Here is an 18,413-nt window from a genome sequence, read left to right as displayed (position 1 = left end):
GACTATATTCAGGGCAAGTGGCTTGGTGGGAATACAGCTTCGATCTCTGCATCTTCAAGAACCAAGTGAGAGAATCCGTCTTTACGTATAGGATCAGGAATTATTCCAGGGGTTTCAGAAAGTTCGTTGAAGTGGGCAAGTTATATACACCTACGTCTACGCAATCGTAGTCCAGGTCTCATCAAACGGGCTTCAGTCTCCCGAAAGCTGGCGCCCCGCAACATGATCTTGCAACACCGATGAAGCTCTCTACTTCTTGCGCAGTACAGCCGCTCTCTGACTGGTGGCAACGAGGATGAACAGCTCACGAGGACAACGGCCACTCATATAGCCGTCCGCCTCCAATACGGGAAGCGAGGACAACGTCAATTGACACCTTGAAAACCCGACAACTCCCTTATGTCTCCGTACTCGGAACACCTGGTTCGATTTGTGCTCTGTATTTTACAGGTCGGCAACCGTTTGCCGTGCGTATACCTGGCAAACTGATCTACTTGTACCCCTCCCCTGAGAAATCTAGATGAAGCGTATTCCTCCCCTGATTTGCAAATCAGCCAAAAACCCCCTCCCAACTATCTTTCTCATCCAAGACAGAGAGCGAAGCCCCCTTCCCCCCAATGTCGGGTCCAATCGCCCTCCCGAGCAGAAAACCCCAATGGCCTTGAGAACAGCGCCGTAGCTCTCTACTTCACGAAGCCGAGAAGCCACTGCGAACTTCCGCCATGAACACGCAGTTTTAGCAATTTATTTGCCGCACCTACACGTCTCATGTTAGCCTCTTTACCCTCTTCAGTCGGGGGTGTATTCTTTTTTCTCTCAAAACCTACTCAGTACGGGAGTTGCCGGTGGTCTGGCTGACGCACTCCGCGGGCCACTTGGAGCCGCCGTCGCACTTGGAAGGGCATCCGCCGGCGCCGAGGCCGCCGTCAATCACCTAGTTGTCGAACCCAAAGTCAGTACGAGAGCCGAAGGTCACTACTCAGGACCATCGAGAGTAGGGGGCCGGGGGTTTGCGAACGTACACAGCAGTGGCGTCCATCATTGTACTTGCACTGGTACCAACCGGCGCAGGCCTCGGTGGTGGCGAAGAAGGCCAGGAAGGCGACGGCGGCGGAGATGATGCGAACCATTTTGAAGAGGATTGGCTTGGGTCTGGGGGGTGGTGATGAAGATGGATGCGGAAGTGAAGCTGGTGTTGTCTCTGTGCTGATGATTGTCTGAGGGAAGGGGAAGAGGCAGCCGTATTTATATTCGATCGAGACTCGCAGAAGATGGTTATATCCCGTACAGATGCCCTCCTGTTCTCCTCAAAGTCGCCGGTTTGTTCGTCCACCGAGATCCTCGAATGGATGCATTCGCCTGCCCATTTCTGCGGTGGTATACCCTCAAACTTTGGGGTATGCATGTTAGAGTGACCGGTAATGAAGAGATACGGAACTCAATCCGCCTGACTTGTGTCAGTGATGGAGTAAATTCCGGTGTCTTTTCGAGTCTATACTCCACATGACCTTTTTCAGCAAAAGCTCTACTCTCGTTGAAGGGTCCTAGTACATACGGTATACAGTCAAAGAGATATGTATATGCTAGTATACACTATTAAAGGGCAATCACGTACAGAGACATTTGCAAAGGGTGGGATTTCTTACGCACATAGTGCCTAAAATGAAAATAAAACAAAAAAAAACAAATACTTCACATGACTCCTTATGCAGTTATCGTGAAGAGGTTCTAGCGTCTAGGACGTCAGCTTGTCGGAGTCTCCGCGACCTGTGAATGAGGCTTAAGTCCGCGTCCGGGTCGGTGTAAGGAAAACCTAGCACATTACCCGAAGGCCTGTCACATTACTTGGAAAGACGGTGAGTATTGATGCTGAGCCAATGTAAATAGGCCTCCGTAGTGACTCCATCGTGAAGTCTTGGCGGATTACCAGGAGACGGGGCGGGTCGGTCACAGGCGGCGAGGCTCCGGTGAATCTATGAGTAGTTGGGTCTGAAAGCGGACCGCGAGGGCCCCGATAGCACGGGGTAACATAGTACAGAAGAGATCTACAAGTTAGAGAGTGGAGTTTTCCTTGAGTCTGGAAGAAGTCTAAATTAGGTTGACTCGAGTGGGTTCACGATACTATCAAAGTACCCGGGGGCCTTGGTACTGCTTAACTCTCCGGTCAAGCTTTCCTCCTACAACGCCAATTTACAGTCAATATAATTAATCACTTCCTGATTGACGATCGTGGGGACTATTGCCACATTTGGATTGGCATGTTGTTCGGGGCAGGCAACGGGATTGATCATTCACCCTTCACAAACCTTCCTGGACAAGTCGAACAGAAATGGCCGCCCCATCAACACCATCTCCCCCTTCAACCTCAACCCAAACCTTTTCCCCCTCAAGCCTCGCCCCAACCCCGTCACGCCCACGATACACAACCCTCCCGCCAACATCAACAACCACATCCCTCACCCTCACAGGAACACCAACAACGCCCCTGGTGCCCCTCGCAGCCCACACGACAATCCTAAACTGCACTCCCTCACCCGTCCCAAAATCCTCCCACTCAACCCGGATCCCCTCCCCCTCGGGCGTCGGCACAACACCCCTCGCCCACTTCAACCCGCTCACCTCAGGAATAACACTCCACGTCCGGAACCCAGGCCCCGTAGGCCTCACCCCGAGAACATACCCGCTCATCAGCGGCACAACACCCGTAGACCACCCGTGCGCCATACTCGTGAACCCGTCCTCGTAGGGCCGTCCATCCGGCCCCCCGATCCCCTCCCAAAACGTCACGCCCGGATCCTGCCCCGCCATCCACCCGTACAACCTCCGCATCTCCTCCACGGCCGTCTCCCCGACCCCGGACGCGAACCGCGCCGCCATCTCAAAGTAGGAGATGAAGGCGTACACCCGCTGGCTGAACCCCTGGCCCACGGCATCCGAGTCGTAAAACGCGTTCCCGTAGGTCCGCGACGCGGCGCCGGCGTAGTACGCCAGGATGCCCCTCGCCGTGCTCGTGTCCACCACGCCGCCAGCGAGAATGGCGAGGCTGTTCCCGTCCTGCGCGTGCGCCGCCGCAAACTCCCCGGCTCCGTCCGTCCCGTCCCAGAACGCGCCCCTCGCCGTGTCAAAGTTGCGTCTGGCCAGCGTGGAGGCGACGTCGTCCGCCCTCGCTACCCACCGCTCTGCGTCCCCTTCCTTTTCTATCTCTGCCGCCATTTCCGCGGCCCGGCGTAGCGCGAGGACGTAGAGCGCGTTGTAGTACGTCACTGGCCCCTGTCTCGGCAGGAAAGCGTAGTCGCCGTAGCCCGAGGTACCATTCAGGCCCTTGGTCACGAGCCCGGTCTCCGGGTCCGTGACGGAGACGTACCATCCGTCTAGAACGGCGACGAGGTTGGCGTAGTAGGTTGAGATGTACTCCACGTCGCCCGTGTACCAGACGTAGTCGTGGCTGCAGACGACCCACCAGAGGGGGTAGTCGAACAAGGGAAGCGTGTAGTTCATACTTCACATCCCGTCCCAAGCATTAGTTTCCCAGGTGAAATGGCTTAAGCAGCGTCTAGTACAAAGAAGAAAAATGAAGGAGAGAAGATGGGGGAAAAAAAAACTCACATGCTCGCCGGCGGAATCCACCCATCACCCCTCTGATGAACCGCCAAATCCACCAATACATTCCTACTCGCCTCGCTCAACATCCCATTCCCATGCGAAACATACCCCGTCAGCGCCGCGACCGCCAGGTCCCCGACGTACGGATCGCGATCGCGCTTCGGCGCGTCGTGCAGCACAATCTTCCCCTCGAGCGTCTCGCTCGCCGCGCCCCGGGGCTCCGCGTCCTCGGCGCCGCGGAACTCGTCGACGCAGAGGTCGTTGGTGTACACCCCGTCGAACCACCACCGCGTCAGCTCCTCGTCGCTGCACTCGAACCAGCCCCGAAAGGTATCGGGCGTGCCGTGGTAGGCCGAGAGCGCTAGGGACAGCGACGAGATGTTGACCTGGCCTTGTGGGGTTGTGTGCGGCGCGTCGGAGGGGAGGGCGTCGAGGTAGATGCGGAGGTAGCGGAAGCCGTGGAGGCCGTCTGCGCAGACTTGGCCTTTGCCTTGTTCGTTGGGATACTGGCATCCGTGTTTCGCGGTCCAGGTGTAGTCGTCCTTGGCGACTGCGATCTGGTCGCTGCCGGGCGTGATTGTGTCGCCGTTGTAGGAGCGGGAGAAGTCGCTGACGTTGCTCAGGAACTGTAGTGTCTCGGAGAAGGCGAGTCTGATGCCGGGTCTGCTGCTGCTGTCCTCTTGGTCTTTTCTCTCATCGTTTTCGTGACCCACGGTTCCGGAAGTAGACGAGGACGACGACCCGGCAAAGGAAATTGAAATAATACCCACAGTATTCTGTCCAAAGTCGACCGTCACGGAGGGTGCCTCATCTCCCGCCGAGTCACGAGTAAAGACCGTGGGCCCGCCTTCGCCGTTGATTAATCCCGACGGATTAGCGACGTCGCCGCGCGTGAGGTCGGGAATCACCCGCGCCGGGTAAATCGTCCTGGACTCGCTCGCCCGGACATGTCGGTGCCAGCTGGGCACCTCCTCGCGGCGAAGAGACTCATCACGAGGCGTGCTGCTGCCTCTCCAATATGGGTTTATGACATCCCATTGGCCGGTTACGAATGCAAAGAGGCTTGTCCATAAATTCGGCATTACGGCTTCGTCATGAGTGGAGGAGCGAGTGTCAATGACGTAGGCTGCTTGATAATCTGTCTAATCGAATAGTGAATGGGCTTTCGAAACAGAAAAGAGAAATGAGAAAATGAATGAGCAACGTGCTTTGATGAATTTGATGGATGAGCAATAAGTTGAGTGAACATACGAGTCGAGGAGGACTAAGGTCGGCGCGGGTGGGAATGCGGAATGCGGGGTCCCGCCCGGCGCTTCCCCAGATCGGATGATCTACGAACGGCAGTTGGCTGTAGGTAGGCTGAATCCACAACCCCAGCCCATTGCGGACCGCGGCCAACGATAGGGACTCGCATCTTTACACTGAGCCAGTCTCAATTCCACCAAATCCATACTACGTACAGCACGGCATTATAGGTTCCTAATACGTGCTTCCGCAGCGTTAGATGGGAGTATTTGATCACATTCATCTTTGCACATGCCATATTGTCGTTTTCTTCAGTTGCAACAAGGATCCCTGGTAACTTCAAGACAGACAATCAAATGGTATTAGACAGCACTGCGTCTCAACTGTCTCTATCGCCTCAATGCCACACCAGCGGCGCGATGAATGACCCCAATGCAAAGTGTCCATGTCCATGCCACGACGCTCCGAGTGGGCATCGTGTCTCTAAACAAAAGGAAGAGAAGAAAAAACAAGGGTTTCGAGGTAGCTCAAGACACCCCTATGTGAAGACCTTGGTATGTCCACGCATCTCAAAAGAAGTAACAACTGCGAAATGCATACGCGCGCGCAAAGTATCCATGGCGCTAAGGTTCATATCAGCGACCATGTTTCAATGTGTCGTCCATCAATCCATAAACCTTCTCAATCCCACCGCCTGTACCAGGACGCCGTCAAAAAGCCAAGAAAGGTATTTTACACTTTCGCTGTCTGTTAAACATGATGATCGTAAAGAGGCCTTATACAGTGCCTCGAAGTCTTTGCTTGCGTGCCAGCCAGTCGCCAAGCATGTTGTCAAGTTGCTATACAAATGTCAGTCCGAAAGCTCACGGAACTCCTTGTGTATCTCGACTTACTGTTGTAATTTCCGCCAACTTGGCATTCTGTTCGCGGAACAAAGAGCCTGCGACGGGGTGTTCCGGTCCAGCAGGCGCCACCTCGCTCTTGTCGTAAACAACGACCAGCATATCTCGGATATCCGAGCTCGAATCGAAAAATGCCCGAAGCTTCGCATCATTCCAGCTGCTACCGGTAGTGCTGCCACCCGTGGATGTTGAGCTGGCAGTCATCGAGTCTTGAGCGCGATGTCTGCCTGCCTCCTCAGCGTCAATGAGCTCTGGCGATGGTGACGTCGAGTGGCCTTCTTGACTGGAAGTATCCACCATGAGCGCAGGAGGGTTATGCGAAGTGACCGGCGACACTTGCACGGGAGATTCGGAAAGTCTATCCTTTTCGCGTTCAACAGCGGTAGGCTGAGGCTGAGGCTGAGGCTGTTGCGATTGCGTAGGAGTAATTGTCTTGTCCGTCTGAGCGCTGGCAGCACTCAAGTTGCTCATGTAGCTGTCAGGGAAGGCGCCAGGCAAAGGCCGTTCCAATTTCTCTTCCTTGACAATCTGATGTGCCTGCTGCTGCACAGGTGGCTCGGCAGACTCAACCTCCTCCCCGGAAGAGTCAAAGTCATCAAGTTCAACTCGAGACTTCGCCTTGGTGACCTTCTGCGGCTTCGGTTCACTGTTGCCACTCCTCGACGGGATGATCTTGGATAGGGTCGACTTCTCTTGGGGCGGTGATCGAGTCGTCTCTGGAGACTTGATCCGCTGCTGTTGAACAGAGAGTTCTGGATCCGAAGAATCATCCTCCACAATGCGCATAGAAGCGGGAGGCACGTTCGAGACGTTGTTAGGGCGGCCCTCGGAGGAAATGAATTCGGAAAGCTCCCTGGTAGCAGACTTTTGCGGCGTTGCCGCCCCATTGAGTCTCGCAGGAGACGGCTCGACTCTCGGCTGTTGCTTCTGGAGCTTGCTTGTGCTCCGTTGGGGGCCATCGCCTCTCGGGGACAACGGTTCCTTCGGCTCCTCTTCCCGACTCTCACGGCTTTCGCGACTCTCTCGGTCCTGAGATTCTGTAACGATATCCATCGATCTCTTGCCAAAAGACTCATCGTCGTCGTCCGTGGTCTTCTTCTTGTCCTTACGCGAGAAGAAACTCCGAATGGTGCTCGTCTTCTTCTCCTTCTCCTTCTTGTCCTTCTTCTTCTTGTCCTCCTTCTTATCCGGCTGCAGCTCCTTGTCCATCTTGTCCAAACTTGGCCGTTGCTTGACCTGGACGCTTTCCGTTGTCGAGGGTCGCGACCCGCTGTCGTCACGAAGCAAGTTAGGCGTAAGCGTGATCTTCTTGGTCTCGACCGTTTCGTCCTTAAAGAAAGAGTCGGTGTTCCTGACGGTGCCGTTCCTCGACCTACTGGGACCTTCTGGTTTTTCGAAGATTTCGCCGCTGTCACGTTTCGAGTCATCCTCGGGTGCCTCCTCCTTCTTCGTCGGTTCCGCAACGTTGACCTCCTTCGTTGTCGCCCTTGGCTTGAGGGGCTCCACCTTGGCCGTATCGTCATCCATCGTTTCCTCTGTTGCCTGTTGCGACGTTTGTTGCTGCTGCTGCTGCTGTTGCTGCTGCTGTTGAGCACCCTGTTGTTGAGAGAACAGCTCGTCGACCTCGTCCTCGTCCGAGGAGTAATCATAGTCAGAGTAATCGACGAAAGTCGGGGCGGCGAACGCGACCGTCTTCTTCTTCTTCCTAAGAGCAGTCTTGAAGGTGCTCTTGGACTTTTCCCCAGACTGATCTCCGAGCATTGTAGCGGAAAGCTGATCTAAGTCAGAAAGGTTCATCTCTTCCATGGAGGGAGCGACTACGTCTATATTCCTGTGCTTGTTCAAGCGCGCCAATCTCTCGGTCGGCGTTTCAATGTGCTCTGCCGGCAGATAGCCTATTGTTCATGTAAGGAGCTGCACTTTGAACAACGCTCAAAGGGTCCTTACCAATGCTGCTGTCCTTCACCACACGGACCAGCCACCAGTAGCTGTTGCTGTCATCCAGCAACACCATGGTGTCGCCCTTGGTGGCATTTGCTTGGCCCTCGACGGTTGCGACAAAGGTGTGCAACGCGTAGACGAATTCGAAATCGATGTCCTCTGGTTCGTGTAAGCACTCGTTGCCCCAGCCACAGGCAATAAACCTAGAATCATCAACAAGAGAAACATCGCCGTCATCATCATCTTCATCATCAATAGAGGGTTCGTATGGGATCGTAAGCGGGATGCCGTCATCGTCAAGTCCACCAACTGCCTCGTCTCTCTCTGCCCTCTCCATCTCGGCACGCCGCTGCGCAAAGTCGTCGTACACCGGTTCTCCAGTTTTCCGCACGCGAAGCGGACGAACCACAATGGGTCCATGCTGTGCAACACTCTGCAAGTCAAACTTGGCTGCATGATTGCTGCTGTTTTCCTCCTGCCAGTCAAGCCCGTCGTTGCATTCATCGCCGTTTTGTTCGTCGTCATAATATTCGTCGGTATACTGTTCCCCGTCGAATCGGTCGTCGTCGTCGTCGTCGGTCGTATTGCGATCCTATTCGGGATACTCACCGCGAAGAAGATGATGATGGGTTGATGTCTTGACAGATGCCTTGCTATGCTGCCAAGAGAGGTGCGCTGGGAGGTATTCAAGGGATTCGGTATAAGGAGAAGAGGACCTTGCCTCGCTGAAGGAAGGGGAAACGGGGGAGGCGTGATCTCGCATGGCGGGTAGAGAGTCGACTCTACGCGGCCATGATTGCGGAGGCATAATCGAAGTGTACCCACCATCTTCAATCGAGGGCGAACTCGAAATCTTGTCCATCATGTCGTCGTCGTCCATGCTCTCGTCGGTGTCGTCCATGTTCCCGTCGTCCGAGACACCTCCATTTTGTGCGACAGCCAGCGCATCTTGCTGTTGTTTTTTGCTTGCGTCGTCCATTGTGCTCCCAGTCAGCTTCCTCGAGACCTCTCCCGCGAGATCGTCTTCGTCGGAGATGTCGTCGTCGTCGGCGTTGGTCCAAGATAGCCTCGGGCTGCGCGCTTGATCTTCGGCGGATTCCTGGGCGACTTCTCGAAGAGTCTCGGCCTGGTGCGGGCCGAACGAGCCGTTGGGCGCCCTGCTGTGGTCTTTCGCTGAGGGTGCTTCCGGGTTTTGCAGATCGATGGTGTCTGTGAATGCGACAGAGGAGGCCAATGGTCAGCGTGACATGTCAAGCAAAGAAACAAAGCTGCCGAGTATATTTTTTTTCCTTCCTTCTTCCTCTTGCTCTGGCCAAAGGGGGGTGGGAGGAATTCTGTGAAATTGATCGTCCGCGGTTCCAGCCGTTAGACCAAGACGGGTTCAGGCTAGAGCTCAGACACAGAAAACCCAGAGCCGAGTAGGAAAGGGGGAGTTTTGTGTTTGGGGGGAGAAATTATGTGGTGCGACAGGAGGAATGGGCAGCAGGCGCAGGCGCGGTTGTTTGGGGGTCGCATAAACTTACCAGCGCGAATAATGTGAGGTCTCGTCATGTTGGATCAGGTCGTGGGCCAGCACAGCCAGCCGAGACGGTTGTGGGAAGGTTGTGGGAATTGTGATTTTGTGACGGGATTACTCGAGTCGTGAAGTGGTATGTTGTGGTGCGGCGTATGGATACACAGTTGAGTGTGCAGTGCAGACAAGAGGTCGTTCCGTTCACAGTTCCGTCTGGATTATTTTTCCTTTGCGCTTGACGAGCCAACCCCCTTTGGACCCGTCAGTTGGTACGTTGGAGAGACCCTGGTCGGCAGACGACGTATGGAGGACGGTTCGGAAGTGTATCATGGAGCGAGGGTGCCAAAAAAAAGCTGGGGCGGTTGGCAATTGCCAAGAGAATGGGATGGGCGAAGCGTACGGAGTATGCGTAGCGTGGTCTGGCCTGGTGTGGTCTGGTCTGGAGAAGGGAGGTGGGAATTACTGACTGTGTGTGACAGTAGTAGAGGTACGGAGTAGAGTAAGGCGTGCCGGTGCTGGGCGTTGAACGGGGGTCGAAATTGCGACTCCGCTGTTTCGTCGGCTGAACAGGGACGCCAGGCTGGGTTCTAGCGGCGCGCGAGATTGCCGTCGGGGCTGCCAGGGTGCGGCGTCACTGCGGGAAGAGGGACGATGATGAAATGGTTGGACGAGGTTATGCGAGGGATTTCGGAAGTCTGTTGGAATTCGGAGAGGATGAAAAGCTCGGCGGTCGTCGCCAGTACCACACGATTATTGGGAGGCAATCAAGCGATGTAGTGAATTCGGATAGACAGCCGGCGGAAGGTCGTGTGCTCAGTCAGGCAGAGTGCTGTCGGGGGCCAAGTTGAAAGTAAGCGATCAAGGAGTGCGCTGCTTGGTGAATGGTGGTGGTCGACCAAGGAGGGGCGGTTGGTTTGGATGGCTTGCTGGGCTGGGTTGGCAAGGAGCCGGCTATGAATAGAACAGGGAACGGCGCAGTTGGTGAAGGAGGCGCTGACGAGTTGAGGCGAGTGCCAGGTAACCGAAGTTCCGTGCTGTGGTTGTTGTATCCTGTATCATGTATGTGTACCTAATAAGGCGAGTTGTAAGGTGAGGGGATGCTCGAGAAGAATAATTAAAAGGAGCGACAAGGGCTGAAGAGGATGTCAATGGAATGGATGGTAAGGTTAGGTAGGAAAACGGTGCGGACTGCAAAATCAATTCTGGGCCCCAAAAAAGTGCCCAAGATGCTGGATTCGGTAAACGTCAAGCCGACAAGAAAAAGAGAGAAGACGGGAAGACAAGGAAGTGGGAAAGATGTGTTCAAAAGTGTGTTTAGTTTATTGTGTGCCGTGGGTGTCGTGTGTGTGTTCTATGTGTGCGTGTGAACCCAGCGAATATGACGGAGCAACAGCCCGGGCGGGATAGCTCTAAGATGGGAGGAGGTATCCGCAGGTACGGAAGGAACTTGGAGGAACCTGACGGGAACTACGTAGTAAGGGTGCGAATCCAGCACGGGGAACACGGGGGATGGGAGAACTTGACGAGACTCAGAGAGACAGAGAGAAAGGAAAAAAAAAATAAAAAAATCCGAAGCTTGCCAGGTCCGGAACCCCTTTGCTGTGCTGCCGCCGCTAAAACAGCCCAAAATTCAATTTCATGCGAGAGACGCTGCTGCAGGAGGGAAGGCCAGAGATTGGGTAGACGAGAATCAACTTGTTCCTCCCGCGCGCTGCCGTGATAGGTGATGGGTGCAGATGCAACCTCGACATGTTGTGCACACCCATACACACCAAGTAGTCAGGCACAATGTACTCGGTACTAATCTTGCTGTACGGAATTCTGTGTATCCGTACGTTCAGGGGAAATAGCATGTCTGCCCGATGCTGTCATGTCTTGCTCTCTCACAAGCCTCTCACGCCTCTTTCCCGCCTCGGCCTGTCGACAACACATCTTGAAAAGTTCAGATTGTTCAGAATCAAATAACAAAAAAAAATAAAAAAAAAATAAAAAAAATGCGGCAGTGAAATGAACTTTGGAGACTCGACACCCTGCGAAATGTTTGGCTGGGGTTTGTGGACTTGAAACAACTGGGAGTCGACCAGGGCCATGCCGCTTTCCACCTCAGGAACCAAGTATTCAAGTACATCTTGGTCACTGGTGTATGTACTCCAAAAAAGTACTTACCTGTCTACCTAAGATAGTTCACTCTGAGGTGTAGCCAGTCATTATCGAGAAAACCAGACCTCCTTGCCAGCTACGAGTTCCATCTTCTTTCACCCGCTGTCAGAAATCTCTGAGGCTGCCTCCGTCTTCCCGACTCTCGTCACAGATTTTCTTCTTCTTCTATCCCCTCTCCTGCTCCTGAAGCTGTTGTTCTGGTGGCCCCTCTCTCTCCTCGACATTGCATCACGGTCCGTTCGCCGTTTACATCTGGGCCAACTGTCTAACAATGTACCGTTATCGGAGACGAGGTCTCTTAGTCATATTCCCTGCACCGGAAGTATACCCGCCAGTGTTAGTCGAATTTTGAAAAAGGAGGTCTGGCCCTGGCCCCTGGGTGGGAGAGTATTAAGCTCTCGGGCCTGGTCTCTGGGTCTTGGGCTCCTCAGTCCTGGACTCCTGGGACCATTGGGAAAACGTCCATTCGCATTGGACCAACTTTCAGACTTGTCACCTAGTCCACATCCAGCGCAGCTAGAGGAATACCTCCAACTCCAACCGAAACTGCCACCTCTCGCGCACATCGTTTATATCTTCCTATTCCGGCTCTACGAGTTTACCCACCTTGAACGCTACTTCCGACCTCCCACTTCCACTTACGCATAGTTCCACCTCATCACAATCCGGATTCAGGTAAACAGCTGCCTCTTGCCTGGGCCAAGACGTCGTACAAACATACGCCTTCGTCATGCTTCTCATGACCAGCTCGTCACGGGAATTAAAGCCCGACCCGCTGAAACTCTCAATACTGGAGACGGGAGACCTCTGCCAGCGTTCTAGACAAGCCGCAAAGCCGCTGCCATCGTGTAGGTACGCGCTTCAGGCTCACTTTCACGCATCGAGAAATGTTCCCGGCGTCGATCTTTCCAATTCATCAACAACTTTCTGCCCGTCTCCGGCGATCAACATCAATGTGATTTCTCTCCCTCCTCGCTTCCTGAAGTATTATCTTCCCTCCGTCAACCATGATGAACCGTCCTAAGCAACCACCGCCGCCACCATCGCCGCTCATCCGTGCGTCACGGCTGCTGGCCCGTTTCGATGTGGCTCGTCCCAAACACCAGGTAAACTTCACATCCACTCCGTTGCAAACGGCGCCGGTCGAGAAATCAGCCTCCAGATCCAGACCTATGGCGTCGACGGCGCTGACTGTGGCTTTTCTCAGCTTCTGTTCGGACCCGAGCCTGACACGTCCCCCGCCAAGATATTCCTCTGTAAGCCCGTCAGAGACGAGGAATGTGAAGTAATCACCACAGCATACCAGTTGCCTCGCAAACACCATCCGAGACTCATCGCGTCCTCCTCAAGCTGAAGAGACCGGTCTGCTTTCAATCTCGCCACCACACTTTCCCACCAACCAGTATCCGCCGTCGTTCACCGGGCACACGCCCGCAGCAGGATCCTATTTCCATCAACCGCGGTACGGGTATCCGTATAGACTCGCTCACATCCTCACCGGCAACCCGTGCGGGGGCCTGCACCCCCCGGAAGCTTGCTGAGCACGAGCAACAACAAGACTCTGCTCACGTTTATGGCTGCAGGCGAAAGTCAATTACCTTCGTCCGAAGTTTTGTAAGCAGCGTAAAGGTTGCAGGCAACACGCGAAAGGGAGGGAAAAAACATCAGGAACAAGTGTGAAGAGTGAAAAGAAGAAAGACAACAAAAAAAGAGCCTCATCTGAAACCCAGGCTTCCTCGGGACCGAACATCTGGGGCCCGGCGCAAACGCACATGCCCGCTCGTCCCATCAAACTCTAGTGGCTTCGGCTAGTCGTCCCTTATTCGCTCTTACACGTATCTCTCAAACTGTGATTCCTTCAAGAGCTCAGCCAGCATCGTGATGCATGGCGAAGGACGCGCGCACCAGTCATCCGAAGCTCGGTCGACGAACCTTTTTGATGAGAGAGAGTGAATGGAAATTTGCATGATACGGGTTATTGAATGATTCATCGAATATGCACTCCGCGGCGGCGGCATACAGTCGCAAGCTCGGTGATACCTCATCTGTTACATCGGATCCAACATAGCTGTCACATTAGAACCGACATGAGAAGAACAGATCATCCCAAGAGATGCAGGCTCGCCGTCCTTGGGGGCGGCGGTGTACCTTGACTGGCCTAACTATGTAAATACCGACTCAAGGTCTGCATGCCCAAGGTGCGAGATGTCTCACCGATACTAAAATATGCTATTTTCAGGGGTAAACATATCAACGACCTACCTCTCCCTGCGCCATGTCTCTCGGTCCCGAGACATGCCTTTCCAAAAAATTAAAAAAAGAAAAAAAAAGGTAAGTACCCAGCAGTTTGAAAGCGAAGCGTTTTAGCAAACAGAGGATTCATAAGTGATACGTGAGATACTTGATCACAGTCTCAGGATACGAAGAAAAGGCGTCGTTTTCGACGGAACATCTCTTCCCCGTCCGAACTACGTGGCTCGGTGCCTTACTTTGAACCTGTAGCCTTCCATGACTTGTGTAACGATGTGGACGGGAGCCCATGATGTTCGTCTGGACATACATTTGGGTGCAATCAGTCTGACGAGCCGATAGACCATGCTCTCAGTGAGCTACTCTTGCGTCTGTAATTGGTGTGAGCCATGCCGGGTGGTCAGTCCCTGCATATCATCCATTATATTCTGCGGTGGGAGAGGATCAGAGCGCGGGACTTGGCATCGCAAGATTCTCTCGTTGAGAGATGCCAGAGCTCGATAGTCGAGAGCCTGATATCTTGCAAACAATTTCGATGCGTTCAGCCTGGGCACGGTATGACTTCGTGTGTTTCCCGACGGCCTGGTGTATTGCCCATGATACTTGAGTACTGGCAATGAAATGGGTATGATGAGAGTCTGGTTCCCTAAGGGCTATGAACTGCTGCCTATGCTGTTGGCGCCGTCATGTTCAAGTTGTCGTCAGTTCTCATATTGCCGTATGAAGCTTATCGAAGCAGGGAAATAGTGGGCAGTCTGAATCTGATAATTGACGGCCATTAGGCCATAATATGTAAAGTTTATCGAGTGTCTAGTAGCCTAGTAACCCTACTACCCTTGATCCGAGCCGGCAGGAAGTATCGTAGATCTGTGAACGAAACGACCAGCACAAGAGAAGACTGGCGTGCCAATGATCCTAGGCTCCGGCGATGTTTACCTCATGTGATCGAATCCAACAGAACAGGACTTATCAACTGACTAATGATGTAGTTGTACCATATTGCTATAGAGTATGTATCTGCTCAAGTAACACGATCTGGCCGGAAGTCCAGATCTGCTCAAACTAAGCAGATAGTCCGTTGACTGATTGATGCTCATTATGTACACGGGAAATCGATGACAAATTAGGTGAATTATTAGGTGTCATTATCAAAGAGTGTATAGCCTATTAATCCTTGCGCCAGTACCACCTAGTCCCTAACATTATAGTCCCTTGATATGCTGATCCCAAGTGTCATCGCATTTTCATGCGAACCAGTTCGCCTCATCCTTGTGTCGAGTCTTGCTCGACCGAATGACGGGCCAGCTTCAAGTTACCCTGAGTCCAAGCATCCTCGGCTCAGCCAAGACGCCTTGTAAATTCGGGAATCCTTAAAAGGTAACATCGGGGTTGGCGCCAATGATGAGAACAGGGTTCAGCTTGGCCTGAATGTTGCGGATACGATCAGCAAGGCCGTTGGCACTACCAGCAGCGTTCGCCACGGCCGTGAGCGCAGTCGAGGCCGCGGCGCCGACGGTGCTGAGCGCGATCTGGAGCGCCAGGTTGGCCTGGGTGTAAGCGAGCGTGTATGCTGCCTTGGCGGCGGGGTCGGCGACGGCGTTGGCCTGGGCCTGGATGTTCTGCAGCTGGGTGGTAGCCTGGCGAGCGAGCAGTTGGGCCTGGACGACGACGTCCTGCGCGATCTGGACGACCTCGGCCGTGGGAATGGAGGGTGGCGCCGCGGAGGTCGCGGACGGGGCAGGGATGCCCGACGGGACAACGCCCAGGAGATTGCCGACGACGGTGCCGACTCTGGTGCGAATGCTGTTTGTGTTGCTTGTTATTTGGCGGATGACAGCGTTGACCTGGTCGGTTCTCTGAAAGGGGAAAGGGTGAGTATGGCTTTCGAGTTCTGGGAGGAGTTCAGTATGGGGGGATTGGACTTACATCCTTTACTGTTGTTCCGACAGTCCTGGTGAGGTCGCCAGTCAGGGTCGTTGTCTTGCCGAGGTCGGTGCTAACGATCTTCAACGCGGTGTAGAGCGGGTCCGTCAGTTCCCCTGGGTTGAAGACGACTTCGGGAAGAACGACGGTGCCCGGTGTGATAGTTGCGCGAGGGAGGATGGCTGCCTCGACTGAGGCGAAGGAGAGGACGGCAACCGCCGCCGTAAGAGCCTTGGTGTACATGTTGGCCTTTGAGCAAATTCTTGAGAAAGCAGACACTGCTAAGAATTACAGTGAGAGGAATGTGAGGAATGTGAGGAATGTGATTGAGGTTGTAGTTACGAGTTGTTGATGATCGAAGGATTTGTCAACTCTGGGTAGACGATATTGAGGCCTCTTATAGGAATTTACGAATGCTTCGGGACAGACGATGTCTACCAGACCGACTTAGTATGTTCGATATCTGAAGTCTCGCAATCCGCAAGTAATGACTCCGATGCCACGATGACGAGATGTTTGACCCTGAGGTTGCGAGTTGAAACCCTCATCCGGATCGACTTCTCCTCGTCAAAGGCAACTCTCGATGCCAAAGCTCCGATGTCCTCTCTCATCAAAAACGTGTTGTCCATGTCGATATCCGTTTTCAGGATTGGACTCGGTCGAAAGAAGCATTGGAGATCATCTCGGAGTAGTTGTTGATCTCATCAACGATTGTCCCCCGGATTGACGTCGGGTGCCAAGATTGATCAGCGCTCAGTGCCGTGGTAGAGAGGTCGACTTCTCTTCCCGGCGTGGATGATGTTCCTGCCAAGATGCTAAGGGATATACGGATGCTGGAAGCGTCAGATACCAAGCTTTCCTGGCGATAGGATCGCAGCAAGACATGAAATGTCTGTTTTGACAGTAACCAATAGCTTTTCACTCGTGGCAAGCACGACCAGACACGTTGATACAAAAATCCTACCCGTCGTCTTGAATTGAAGATCTTCATGGTGTGTTTAAGCTCAGGGACACTATTCTAGTTCGCGCCACAAGATGAAGTAAGTGGTGTGCTAGAAGACCCTGAACTAAGCGTCAGCAAAGATGAATACCTATTGATCTATGAGCTAGGTGTAGTAGTATAGTCTGTACGGAACCACAAGACGTAGCAAGAACCACTTCGTACCGCGCGTGCACTGTATGATCCAGGGAACCAGCCATTAGGCGCCATGGTTGAGCCTCACTCATGTAGACTCTTTCCTAGCTTTACGACAGACTTGAGGAACGCAGGGAATGGCGTCATTCCCGAGTCCGACAGTGTGTGCCTTCATTGAAGAAGTTTCCCCATCTACAAAAGCCGGACGGAGATGATGTCTCCAGGACCGGAAGGAGATTCGGAAGTGTCTCACATAGGAACCAAACGGTTGAAGGCAAGATCAACGAACCCCGCAAGCGCAGCTATATCCGGCTCCGACGAGAATAAGCAATGCCTTGTGGTAGTCCGAAAGACAGTGTCTCACACGCAGGATATTGAAATTCTTGGTCCGCAAACAACGGCCGACTTGAGAGTTCTTTACTCGGAGGGCTTCTTGCTCATCATGTCGCGATCTGTGCCACGGTCCGAAGGGTTGACCGGCCCGGTTCTGCCAGGCGTTATGCTCGATTCTTCTTGCCCCGCCCAACGCCAGTCCTACGCATGGCCAATTCGTGGGAGGAAACTTTGCTTGCGGCAAGAGAATAGTATCGAATCCTTTGAGCCTCATTTGAGGCGCCATGTCCAAATTATATCACCGAGCTACAAGCTCGTTTCCGTTTTCGACATATCCCCCTGATTACGTGCATGAAGGCTGTGCGTGGAAGGATAAGCTCACAGATGACGGTTGAATGAGCCTCGCCTCCTCGGAATCACGGATAGAGGGTGGAGAGAGGCGGACAGACTCGGTTCGACCTGGTGAGTTGGCTAATTTAGAAGTGTATCTGATGATCAAGATGAATCGATGCGCCTAAGATCGGCGTATCGAGGTACCTTAGCTACCGAGACTGCAAGCAAAACGTGAATTTTGGAAACTCATCAGTAGGGAGCTCGGTGTCCTGGATCTTTGTGGCAAGCTTGATTGAGGAAAGAATTTTTGAACGCTCTTCATATGCACAACAGAGCATTCTGACTCCTGAGAGACGAGGCAGCAGCAGTGACACATGCCCGGAGAATTGCTCCGGGCCGCAAGGAGCATGGCGGGCAGGCTCCTGCGAACGCGCTGAACTATAGGAAAGACCATTCCTGCTCTTTCAGAATGTCTAGCCTCTCATTAAAAAATCTGATGCTCTACACAGCATCTGGTGTGCCCTGAAGACTTCGCATGGTGTCTCATCTCGCAAGCCACGTTGGGAATGTGGGTTGAAGAGACCATTTGTCGCTGAAAAATTGCACATTATCTTCTTTCAACCACTGCCTTTACCATACAGCGTCGCGTATCAGCTTTCTATAAGAGATACTGGCAAGTTGTGTCCGTGTAAGTGAAAATCGAGGTTATGCGAACTGACCGCGATAGGACTCCGAGGGCTCGTAACCCCAGATCAGTCCACCAAGCAACGCTCGCGTGCATACCCCGCGGGAACGAGAAGACGTCTAGCCCAACTGATGTTGATCGTCAAGGCCTCTGTTCGTGCGGGAGTCATCTGCAATGCTCATTGCTAAAGGAGATCTCGGGTTGATAAGGAATTAAATCCTTAGGCTACCCCCATCGATCTTAGTCAACGGGAGAACACAGTAAGCTTTCTGAAGTAACCATGACAAGCTTTTGAATTATTTACGACAAGAGACCATGTGCGGCCCCATCAAGGCCGACACACTACCCTGCCTCCCTCGCAACTGGGTGCTGACCCAGCAGGCCTCAGTC

At 53.5% G+C, this 18,413-nt stretch overlaps 5 protein-coding genes across 5 annotated transcripts; 1 reads left to right on the top strand and 4 right to left on the bottom strand.

The window, feature by feature from the left end:
* Positions 1–823: 823 nt before the first annotated feature.
* On the bottom strand, positions 824–1,130 carry CABS01_09179 (uncharacterized protein; the record flags this gene model as incomplete). The annotated part of the gene is made up of 2 exons (XM_060542536.1): positions 824–934; positions 1,023–1,130. The coding sequence occupies 2 exons, from the start codon at positions 1,128–1,130 to the stop codon at positions 824–826; spliced, it is 219 nt and encodes a 72-aa protein (XP_060400817.1).
* A 1,168-nt stretch (positions 1,131–2,298) lies between these two features.
* CABS01_09178 (alpha-L-rhamnosidase A) lies at positions 2,299–4,685 on the bottom strand (the record flags this gene model as incomplete). The annotated part of the gene is made up of 2 exons (XM_060542535.1): positions 2,299–3,499; positions 3,712–4,685. The coding sequence occupies 2 exons, from the start codon at positions 4,683–4,685 to the stop codon at positions 2,299–2,301; spliced, it is 2,175 nt and encodes a 724-aa protein (XP_060400816.1).
* A 939-nt stretch (positions 4,686–5,624) lies between these two features.
* On the bottom strand, positions 5,625–9,242 carry CABS01_09177 (SH3 domain-containing protein; the record flags this gene model as incomplete). The annotated part of the gene is made up of 5 exons (XM_060542534.1): positions 5,625–5,687; positions 5,742–7,645; positions 7,698–8,283; positions 8,335–8,900; positions 9,215–9,242. The coding sequence occupies 5 exons, from the start codon at positions 9,240–9,242 to the stop codon at positions 5,625–5,627; spliced, it is 3,147 nt and encodes a 1,048-aa protein (XP_060400815.1).
* Positions 9,243–12,094: 2,852 nt separating this feature from the next.
* Positions 12,095–12,905, top strand: CABS01_09176 (uncharacterized protein; the record flags this gene model as incomplete). Its single annotated transcript, XM_060542533.1, has 3 exons — positions 12,095–12,212; positions 12,471–12,620; positions 12,694–12,905. The coding sequence occupies 3 exons, from the start codon at positions 12,095–12,097 to the stop codon at positions 12,903–12,905; spliced, it is 480 nt and encodes a 159-aa protein (XP_060400814.1).
* Positions 12,906–14,984: 2,079 nt separating this feature from the next.
* On the bottom strand, positions 14,985–15,780 carry CABS01_09175 (uncharacterized protein; the record flags this gene model as incomplete). Its single annotated transcript, XM_060542532.1, has 2 exons — positions 14,985–15,470; positions 15,541–15,780. 2 exons carry the CDS (start codon positions 15,778–15,780, stop codon positions 14,985–14,987), a joined length of 726 nt encoding a protein of 241 aa, XP_060400813.1.
* Positions 15,781–18,413: the final 2,633 nt, after the last annotated feature.

The sequence above is a fragment of the Colletotrichum abscissum genome, assembly GCF_030869225.1.
Source record: "Colletotrichum abscissum strain IMI 504890 chromosome Unknown Scaffold_21.1, whole genome shotgun sequence".
NCBI classification, from domain to species: Eukaryota; Fungi; Ascomycota; class Sordariomycetes; order Glomerellales; family Glomerellaceae; genus Colletotrichum; species Colletotrichum abscissum.
Note: the sequence above shows the minus strand (reverse complement) of the source record. Positions and strands in the feature narration are given on the sequence as shown.